Source organism: Hydractinia symbiolongicarpus, chromosome 5, assembly GCF_029227915.1.
Source record: "Hydractinia symbiolongicarpus strain clone_291-10 chromosome 5, HSymV2.1, whole genome shotgun sequence".
Lineage (NCBI taxonomy): Eukaryota > Metazoa > Cnidaria > Hydrozoa > Anthoathecata > Hydractiniidae > Hydractinia > Hydractinia symbiolongicarpus.
In genome coordinates, this window is record NC_079879.1 from 6567419 (window position 1) to 6579025 (window position 11607).

General features: G+C 33.5%; 1 protein-coding gene across 1 annotated transcript; it reads right to left on the reverse strand.

Annotated features, from left to right (window-relative positions):
* Nucleotides 1-3171: 3171 nt before the first annotated feature.
* Nucleotides 3172-10024, reverse strand: LOC130644446 (importin subunit alpha-1-like). The gene is made up of 14 exons (XM_057450061.1): nt 9833-10024; nt 9687-9731; nt 9528-9611; nt 7271-7309; nt 6193-6254; nt 6071-6118; nt 5825-5872; nt 5423-5508; nt 5167-5253; nt 4986-5068; nt 4604-4867; nt 4337-4519; nt 3917-4150; nt 3172-3545 (listed from the first exon to the last, which is right to left on the reverse strand). Exons 1-14 carry the CDS (start codon nt 9890-9892, stop codon nt 3276-3278), a joined length of 1593 nt encoding a protein of 530 aa, XP_057306044.1. The 5' UTR covers nt 9893-10024; the 3' UTR covers nt 3172-3275.
* Between the last annotated feature and the right edge of the window lie 1583 nt (nt 10025-11607).

An 11607-nucleotide genomic window follows, 5' to 3' on the forward strand; every position in this document is an offset into this window, starting at 1 on the left:
TTAAATGAAAAGATTGCCAAAGCTAATAGACGTATTGGTCTAATCAAACAACTTTTCGGCAGCCTACCCAGAAGCGCTCTTGTTACCATGTACAGGTCATTTGTGCCCCCTCATCTCGATTATGCGGATGTAATTTATGACCAGCCGCATAATGATACCTTCTGTAGTAGGATCGAATCTGTTCAATATAATACTGCTCTAGCAATAACAGGTGCTATAAGGGGGACATCAAGGGAGAAAATTTACCAAGAACTAGGTCTAGAAAGTCTCCGTGATAGGCGATGGTATCGTAGGTTATGCTTATGTATGAATGCAACAAACTCGATGTAGCAATCAGGGAATTAAATTCTTTGCCCTTGTTTAAAAAATCCATTCTCAAGTTTATTCGCCCTAAACCTTCTCCTATTTATAATATAATGGACTCTCTTGGTTTGAAATTGTTAACACGTTTAAGAGTTAGTATGAGTGAGTAAAAGACCATAAGCATCGGCATAACTTCGCTGATACGCTTGCTCCTTTATGTAATTGTGGACTTTTAGAATCAGAAACCAGGTCTCACTTTCTCTTGCGCTGTAGTTTTATGGTAACCAAAGAAAACTCCTTCTTGATAATATTATAGAAATAATTGGTGATATTTCGAATTTTTCTGATGAAAACCTAGTGCAAGTACTTCTTTATGGCCAAGAAAACACTAATATGGTCGAAAACGTATCTATACTGAATAACACAATTGTGTTTCTTAAATCGTCAGGAAGATTTGAGGGACCTCTTTTTTGAGTTAACAGTCCTTTTCAAACCCTTCTCTTAAACGTTTTTCTTGCCCTTTTCTTAAAGCGTTAAAAAATATTGTATATCATTTATATTTTAATTTTGTTTATTTTGGTAGTTAGGTTTGTCTAACACCTATTTAAATGTCGTACTTTTAGTATTTTTTTTCATTTTTTTCTGTATCTGTCTTGTAATTTTTTTTCTAAATCATTATATATATAAAAAAAGGAACTTCTACATCCAAAACCCTATCAAGAAATTAACTTGATTCTTTTGCGGGAAGTAAGGTATTTGCAACCTTAGCGTACAAGTTTTTATTATTTTATTTCTTTTTATATCTGTGGAGAATGGAATTTTTTACACTCTTTCCGCTTTAAACATTCTCCTTTTGTATTCTTTCGTAAAATAGGCCAATATAATATGGTGATTTTACGGATATTGCTACAGTTACCTCCGGGTAGGTCGAAATCAACTTTCATTATTAAAATTTCGTAAATACTTCCTTATAAAAAACTCTGGTTAACTCGAACCTCAAATAAACTCGACTCACTCTGAGGCTAATTTTTTCGGATAACTCGAATTGTTCACTCGAGAAGGAAATCAAGACCTCATGAATGTATGACTTTATTTTTTTTTTGTAGTTTTTATTAACTCTTGATGTAACATAGATAGATAATGTTGTCTGCTGTTGTCCAGAAAAATTTAATTTATATGAGACTTGCATTCCTTTTTCATCGCCAAGATAGCACTTTTTCCCGGTAAGTGTTACCGTACCTCGAAATTGCTTTAATGGAATTATTATCTCATTTTAGTTACACATTCAATGTAACGGTAGCTTCGCTTAACTTTAACATTCGTGAAGTCGAACTATTTTCCTCGTTCCTCGAGAATTAAGTTGCCAAGAGTTAACTCCATAGTCATTGGTTTGTTCTTATATTTTATGACGGGATTCAGGCTGTTCTTAATTTTCAGTAAAACTACAACTTTTTACAAACTAGGTTCTTAAAAATAATAACATGAATATATTAACTTGCTCTGACCTCGAAAAATTAAATCACAACATACCAAATCAAGGACGCGGTTAAGTAATGTGCTGTTTAGGAACAAAAGTTTAAAGAGTTAAATATTTTCAGCTGATTCAAATATAATAACTGTAATCACGAAGATTCCTCAAACCTTAGCAAGTCCGACGAACCTAAATATATTTGCTACAAACCACTTTTGAACTACGACGTCGATCCGGGACTCTATTTACCTCTCGGCTTTAAGAATGGTTTGGAGAGTAAATTCGCAGCAATTGCCAAATTTTCTTGTCAATATTATAAACTTACACACTTAAAAAAATTAGACCTACTCACAACAAGTGTATCTGTACGTTTAATCAAACTTCATCCAAACCTCGACGCGTTGTTAACAAACTTTAATAATTTTACTTCAACTAATTTTCCTGTTTTGTTTTTTGGTGTGTGTGTGGCAACATAATTTCCTAGTTTAAAAAAATGACGCAGTTGAAAACAAACAAATCAAGCGAATGCGGAACTTTTAATATCACTATGAAATTAGCCATATTCTTTTGAAAAATACCGATTTCATGGCCACTAGTGTTTTTACACTAGTTTAGTATCTTGGTATGTGCATTAAATTTATTTTCTGGCAGCGACGCGTAAATCTTGGCAGCATTTTCTTACAGGCGACAACGTATATAATATATCAGGTTTCTTGAGATAACATTTAAACTTCAAAAAAATCACTGAGACTGGCATAAAATATTACCCATTAAATGAAACGGAACAAACAGATGAAAACCGTCTTCGACCCAGAGTTTGTTGCCCAATGTAATAGCGCTTACTTCACGGCCAACAAGACCCTGGTAGAGTCCTCCTTCTATGAATGGCGGAAACGATATCTTTTGGTTGTTTATGTTTTTAACCCTTGAATTTAGAAAGTTTTAGAAACCAAGTTATTTGTTCGCCCGAAACTATATTTTTGGCTTATGATGATGTTAGCAAGATAGCTTAGCTGCACGTCTTTTCTCACTTACCTAAATTGCCAATCATGTTTTTACAAAGCTTCAAAAAGAACCTTTATTTTTATACAAAATGTCAGCAATGGAAATCTGCCAAAATAACATTTTTTATAAAAATATTTAGTTTGGCTCATCGTTTTTTGGTCAATATTTCTGAATATTTTTTATTATCAGGAATGCTTCTATGTTTCAATGTTTTGTAACGAAACCCGCCATCTTTATAGTAAACATTGCATATGTTATAATGCGTAAATAAATGATCTATGTCGGATGTAGACCAATCGCACTGCAACTTATTAGCCTATGCCAGGTTTTTTTCGCCGTCAGCCTCTATGTAAAAAGGACAAGAACCTGGGGAGGAGTCAAAAATGCACAACTTTAAAAACCGAACAAAATTTATTCAGAAATATTTTACAATAATGCAGTTAATGAAAAGATACAGATATGAAATATGGTAATGTGCGAAGTAACATCGTTTGTTTTATAAGTTAAATTGCGGGGTAAAATTACCATTACCAGCTGAAAACTGATAAGCGCTTCCCATCACTTGTGGTTCGATTTGTTGATCTTCCTCATCGCTTTCCAATTCAAAGTAATTGGTGAATATTTCTGTAGCTGACTTGCGGATAGGTTCATTTTCGTGTTTTTGCAAGCTCTCTAAAGGATCTAACCCGTTACACTCCTCGATCATGTACGTTACTTTGCTCAATGCATTCATACCATCGTTCGCGAGATCCATTTTTTGTGCATTCTAAAATAATATTTATAGGTTAGTTATAGTCAATTTTACAATTAGTTTATAATAACGTAAATATAGATACATATAAGGGAGCGCCATCAGCTCGAAGTTGGGTAGTTTAACTAGAGCTTACCGCTTTCACAAAAATGTATGAGTTTTACAAGTTGTACTAGTTTTATTCACACTATTTAAACTTTTTACATTCACCAGCTCAGGGTTAACTCGACTGAACTATTTAATATGTACTTTTCAGGAACGTATAGAAAAACGAAAACTGCTAAGCATAGAATTTTTAAATTTTTCAGAGAAAATTTAGGACTTAAGGACAAAATGTGGACAGACGTTTTACAGAGACACTTAATGCCTATTCAATTAAAACCTACCAAAAGTATATTGTTAACAGCATCTAACGCGACCATTGTTGTTTTGCTGTCATGCGTAGCAAGCATACGACACAGAGGACCCAGAACTTGATGATGCAGTAAAGTAACAATTTGGTCCATAGTTCCACCTGAGGTGTAGTTCGTGATCACCCATACAGCTTCCTTTTGTACTTTAAACTCGCCATTCTCAAGGGCGTTTACAACAGGCTGAAGGAGTTCGCTGTCGATAATAGCCTATGACAAATGTTGCCATATTAAAAATGTTATCACATACTTGCAACATAAAATTAGCTCTTTTTAATCTTAAAACTCGAAGTGGATTGATTTAAAATATACGCAATCAACTGTCTAAGAGGCTTCCAGGTGGGAGGTGGGATTTCACGGTTTTTGAATTAGCAGAGAGACAGTGTTTCGACTCACTTGTATTTGAGCAGCATTTCCAGCTGCCACATTAGACACAGCCCACGCAGCTTCTTTTACTATTTGAGATTTCTTATGAAAAAACAATGCCTTCAGTTTCTGCAAAGCACCACTGTCCACTACAATTTGCGTTTGTTCATCTGTTCCAGTGACGATATTGCCAATTGCACGCAATGCAGGAGTCTAATTAAAATATTTAACATTACACTAGAAGTTTATTTTACAGACATTTGGTATTTTTAGCTGGGAGACAGTGGCAAAACCTACCACAATTGTAACATGTTCATTAGATAACAATTCCACCAATCGAGGCACGACCCCAGTTTGGATTATAACACTGATTTTCTCGTTTGGACCATCTGTCAAGTAAGATAAGGCCCAACAAGCATCAGCCACGACATCGTTGTCTGGATAATGGATAAGAGCTGCAAGTGCTGGTAAAGCTTTTTGAATTGACTCTAACTTTGGAGGTGGATTTTTATTTCTGCAAAGGTTTGATAATGTCCATGTAACGTTGCGAAGAAATAAATGCTAAAAGTCAATGTTTGCATCATCTTCAGTTAGTTCACTGCTGTTGTACCAACATTTTAATCACTGATTGTAGAAAATTACCACCAAAGCCTATTCCCTAACAAAAACTATTACTTACTGGGGTGTTCTGTTTAATCAATGCAAGAAGAGGATCAACAACACCTCTGGAGATAACATAATCACGAAAGTCAGGACCGTCACCTAACAAAACAAGAGCAATCCAATGTTTAAGTTGCTGCTACCCTATTTCATTTAAATGCCCAGGTGCTTGTTAGAGGAAATTCATAAGAAGAAAGTACCTGCAATGTTTCCAAGAGCCCAAACAGCCTGTTCTTGAACTTGAGCGTGTTGTGATGAAAGAAGCTCAACAAAGCAGTCCACTGCACCTAAAAAGTGATGCATTTAAGCTATGACTCAGAATCATTTTATTTATTTCTTGAAGATATAAGGAGATGCGAGACTTGAGATCCAAAATCTCTAAACTCTGACAGATGCAAAAAATGATTTCCAATCCCACAGATAGAAATCTACATCACAGTTCTACTAAAGGAGTACCTGCTTCTACAACTGTTCTTGTTTGCTCAGAGCTTCCAGAAGCGATATTAGTCACTGCCCAAGCAGCTTCAAATTGAATAGACGTACTATGAAGTAAATATTTAAAATTATTTTTTAGTGGTTAAATTTACAGTACATAATCACAAAGTCAAACGTGTTAAATCATCCAACCTTGTTACTCATTGAGACAACACCGTCTACACTAGAATATCATACAAGTTCAGACACATTGAACCTTTTAAAATCAATTTTTTTGTATTGTATATATTAAAGCGTGTTAGTAGCAACTTTGTTAATACCAAAAAAGTATAGAAATAGTAATAAAATATGCAGCCATAATACGGGCGAATTTTAGTACTAAAACTTTCATTCAGGTAATTTGTAATAAAACGTTCAGCATACTCTTGTTTATACTGTAGTAATGTAACCAATTTCGGTACCAGGCCAGATCTATAAATTAAAAAATCAAGTGGTAAGTTACAAGTCTAGAAATTACTGCAGAGGTTGACAAATCGTGTATGCACATTGTGTATTGTCAGTGCATTCCATATAATTGTCAAATTATAGTGGCAGTAAAAAACATTTTTAAAAACAAAGTCTGTACAAAGCATGAAGTACATAACTAAAAGTTAAACATGTGACACTCACTTGATAACTTTGTCAATTGGAGGACTTTCTGCACGAGACAACAATCGTCTAAAAACAAGTTACAAGGTAAAACTTAGTGTATACTTTATTATTTTCTTATTAAGCTGAAAATTAAAAAATACCTTGTACTTTGCACAGCATTATATATTTCTTTATCTGCCGCAGGTACACTACTTAACAAAATCTAAAAAAGCAATTACAAAAATAGTTGTCAAAGATCATGATTCTGCTGCCAGTTTTGCTAATTGCTTTAATAATGAAAGATTTTTTTATGCATAAAAACTAATGGCATTAAGCATTTTCAATTTAATTTTCTGAGAAATAATTTTTACAAATTTTGCAAAAATTAATTCATGCAATTTTTTTCCCCTTTTTAAAAAACGATTTGCACTTTTTCTTTCTGCCTGATTTACATAACTACAACATATAATATATTTTAAATAAAATGCTAACTGAAACAGTCTGATTATGTCTCCTACATGAAAGCCATTAAAAAACAACACATACAAATTGAGAAACAAAAGGTCATCTTGCAAAAAATTGTAGGGCTTATCTCAATTGTGAGGGAAAAAAGTAATGACTCTTACAGAATTAAAATCATTATAAATTATAAAAATGCATTTACGGTAATGGCTTAAATAAGCGCCCCCGCCCCCTTTTCTAGAAAATATTTTTATAAGCGGCTGTTTCAAATAAGCACCCCTTCCATTTGGCCAAGGCTGGGCGCTTATTCTAATTTCACACACAATTCAATGAAATTCAATGTCTTGGAATGTTTTATGAAAAGTGGCTACCAGAAATTCTGATTCTCCCCATTGTTATGAACAATCTGGAACAGAAACATCATTCTGATAAAAGAGATGTGGTGGAGGCTTTCCCCAATGATTTAGATTCCTAGGAGACATACTTCTGAAAAATAATTTAACAAGCGGCCGTCTCCAAAGGCGCCCGTTCCAATTTAGCCCCCCCCCTTTAAAGCAAAAAAATTTTATAAGCGCCCGGGCGTTTACTCAAGCTATTACGGTCATACACAATTCACAACACACATAGTTTTCTATGAAATTTCCTGTTAGCATTAGAATTCCTATTAACATTCCTGACTTTCAACTATTTTAATAAAATAGACAGCCATATTTTGTCATACCTCACAAAGAACAAATAAAATATTTAACAATTGTAAAAAAGTCTGCAATTTCTCACTTTTTTTATCTCCTCCAGTGGCAAATAAGGTGTCGGTGTCTAAAAAGACAGGTAAAATTTTATACATCATATGCAAAACAAGATTGTTCATACTGTAGTGATATAAAACAATTAAGGACTAGTTTGTAAACTTTATCACACAAGCTTAAGGGGTCTCAGTCCTATCAATAAAAAAATAACACAAGAGCTATAAATCGCTCCCCCATGGGTACAATAATTTAAACTGGGCAAGCAATTTGGATAAATAGGATAAGATTAAAAATGCATATTTTATCACAAAGTCTTTTTTATTTATGTTGTGTTAACTTTTATGTATTTTGATTCTATTTTATTGTAAATAATTAGAAAGATAACATTGTTTCCCATGTGAGATGAATTAATGTTGCTCAGCAGAAAACTTTTTTGGAATTGGGGGGGAGCAATTAATGGCTTAGCTAGTTTCTCATTTCTCAGAATTGTGCGAGCCTTTGTGTGAGTTTTCAGTTTTCAAGTCAGCTCAGGCTAAGATCATGCTCAAGTCCCCACATAATAGCAAAACATTTTTAGGCCTGACCCAAGTTAAAATTTAAGCCTGAGCTCTCTATTACCCAAATATCACTATGTTAAAAAGCAATTAAAACATCAAATTGTGAATACAGTAGGGAGATTTAGCTGCCATTCATGGACCAGGCTGAGTCAAGTCTCCAGTTTGGGCCACAGCATGGTAACCTTTAAAACTTGGTGCATGATGGTGAAAGCAAGTGATAGTTTAGCGCTTTTGATAGAAATAGTTTCAGATTTCTGTCAATACAGACAATATTGGGATTGGAAAGAAAAAAATTTAATATTAGTAATTATTAATGTATGGTTCTGAAACCACTGAAGATTGTTTAAAAACTATTAAAACATGATAGTAGAAAATTAAAACATCACCTTATCACCTAAAAAATATCAGTGAAAATATTGGTGTAGTTCATTTAAGAACCATCAAAACAGGTCGAAGAGTGTGTACTATTAAAAACCATTAAAAGATATAATTGTAAAAAAAGCAAAACATTGACATAAATTCTTTAAAAGCTATCCATTGGATCACAAAAGGTGAAAACATGTCATAGGTTATACAAAGCAAAAATGTCATTAGGATCTACAAAGTCTCAAAAGTTTGTTTTAAAATTATGAGTTTTAAACTTTTGTGACACTTGTAAAAGTGAGAAAAGAATTCAGTTCAGAATTTGTTCAGAAATTCCCTTCTAAGGTAATTTCTTTAAAAAGTTTTAAAATCGTTTTCACTTGTACAATTTTTTAGTTTAAGGAGAGGCGAACTGCGCCCAGCACGATGATTATTCATGATCACTCTGTTGATTTTAAAGACCAGATCAACTGGCATGCTCTATAATAAATCAATTTACATGTTCCAGCCATCCACCATAACAAAAAAAACATCCTAAAAAAGACTGAGAATTGAGAATATTTATTTGTACATAAAACGTTGCAGAACGACATCACACCAGACCAAAAATATAAACAGTCTGTTAAAAATACCAGTTTTGATTATGTTTTTTTTCATAATTCAGTATTTTTACACATTTGCTAAACGAGTGGCTAAATTAAAAACAATGGAATATATTTCTCCTTATTGTGATGGTAACAGGTCAATACGTACAAAATAATGAATCAAATCATTTTGATTCGTAAAAAATGCAAAAGAATCCTGAAGACAGTCTCTCAAAGTTTCATGCATGGTGGAAAAAGAAACTGATTTGAAGGAACATAGATATTTGAACCTAAGTTATTAACCTTCTTGTTTTTTATTGTAAGAAACCAGCAGAGCAAGTAGACCTTTTGCAAGGTCTTATAAATAAAATAAGAGCCAACTAAATTAAAATGAACCAATGAGCTAAGAGCCGGTATGGTCACATTTAGCCCCTTCTAAATAGTACAAGAATTAATTGTATTTGTTTAGGTGAACGAGGTCTTTTGGCTCAAAGTATTTCCTTAAAATAATCATGGGTAAGAACAATCAAAGTAAACAATCAAAAAGTGCAGGAAATTTGTTTGTGACCAGCATCATAATATTCCCCATCTTACCTATTTCAATTTCCTTAGCAGTATGGTCTCCTGGCTAACATGTTAGGGGGAGTATTTTAAATTGGGATGGCGCTTACAACCTCTGGACAGAACGATTCCATGCTCGTTTAATTTGTTTTAAAAACAAAAGTAATGCTAAGCTACAATGCAAGATTTATAACTGGAAGAATTTATATCTTTATTAGTTTACCTGCTGATTATTTTCCTTTAATGGACTGAGGGACGCTAAATCAGTCACATTTCTCTTCTTTAATATTTGTTCATCCTTTCTGGCCTAAAAACAAGAAAACAAATGATGTATGTTATGTGGAAGATTATTTATGACAGCTTAAAGATTATTTAATTTTACCTTGCGTAATTCAACTGTGACATCTGTACGTCTTCTTCTTAAATCCTAAAAGTTAAATTCAGTTAAGTTAGCTGAACGTAGTAAAGTAAGGCAGCCAGCCAGAGTACAATAACTGTCAAATTTTTGCAACAAAAAGCATCGCTTACGTCCATATCTTTCCTTCCATTTTTAAAATCTTTTATTCGAGAATCTACACGCGAAGGCATCTTTTAGACAAACTTTAGTGACTTTTAATTTACTTTGATCAAGCTATGTTTCTTCACACCCTAACTGGCACAAGGTAAAAGTTATGTGTGACTCTCAGAGAACCTGGCCTGGTATGCACAACGCATTATATTCAAAATAGCTAACATTTTGAATATCTTCCCTCGCTTTATTTTCATTGGCTCTTTAAAATTAATTTGATTTATGCAAGACATTTGCAAAATCAGCATTGCAAGTTGACTAATTATGCCCGGTCCAAGCTCCCCATGATCTGTGTGGTAACATCCAAACAAAGATGGCATACCAAGCTACAGCACATGAGCAATCACAAACTTTTTTTTGTTTTTTCGTTTTTCTCTGATCGAGACAAGGATGTTGTGGGATTAATTAAATAATATAATATTGCCTTTGATAACTGTGTATTTCTTTGACTTGTGGTAGTTCTTTCATTTTGTTCACACTTGGCTGGTGTGTGCTTATACGCTCTTAGAGAGCTGGTGGTGTGGTTCTCCTCTGGCTGGTCGAAATATCACGTGATCGTGTAGCTATCACTCTTTGGTTAAGGGAAAACACAGACTTTTCATGGTCAAACTCCCACCAAAGAAGCTTTGATCAAACAAAAATTAAAACATGCACTAACTTTCCAAAAAATTTCATAGGAATTAGCAAAATGGAGATATGGGCCGATAATTAGTAGGATCTGTTTTATTGCCACTTTTAAAAATAGGTGACACCCTTTTAGTCTTCCAACATTTAGGTACATAACCAGTAAATAAAGATTTGTTGAAAAGACTTGATAAATAAATACTTAAAACTGACGAACTTCGGCAGTCCTAAACCAATTCCGCCCAACCTGTAGCTTTATTAAGTTTTGGTGAACTAATTATTTTTTTTACACTTTTGGTCTCAATAGGAGCCCACCGAAAATTGTGCCCGCTAATAGGTGGTTTAACATTAGTAGTGTCAGAAGAAAGTTTTAAGGCTAGTTTGGCACCAACACTGACAAAAATGCGCTGACCAAGAGTAATATTTCTCGGAGGATATAGATAAAACCGTTTATATATTCTATTTATTATATTTATTTATTTATTATTGTATTTGTTATAATTAAATCCCTTAAGGGTTTAGCAAGTTTATATTTGCATGTTTAAAAACAATGCGGCTGCGAAGAAATATTAGAGCAATTATATTTCTTGTAATAGCGAGATGCATTGTGTAAACGTATTGATAAGCTATTCCCTTAAGTATTAGCGTGAAGTAATTAAATAATAAAAATCTTTCACAATGTTTCAAAAGAGTTTGCGCAAAATAGATTGCTAAAATTGATCCTGCAACCTATTGTGATTAAACAATCGATCGTGTGGGTTCTTTGTTTATTGGCGAGGCAATTATTTTCTTAAAAAAACAAGAGCTATCGCAATGTTATTGTTCTATGTAACTATTCATGCGAGTTTCGTGTCCGCGGTAGATTACATTCAGACTGTACTGTATTGTAAGAGTTCAACCTTGATATCATTAAATTAACATGTTGTAAACATAAACTGCTTGTAGATCCTATTGGAGTTTCACTGCTTCTGTGAGTGTGTTAACTTCTTTCGTCTAGTGTCATCAGCAAAACTGGTCAATAGACAGGGTATATCTCTCAATATTAGTAAGGCTAGCCATGTAAAATATGTACATTTATCTGTCTATGTATATAGTGTATGTGGTTTGTAGA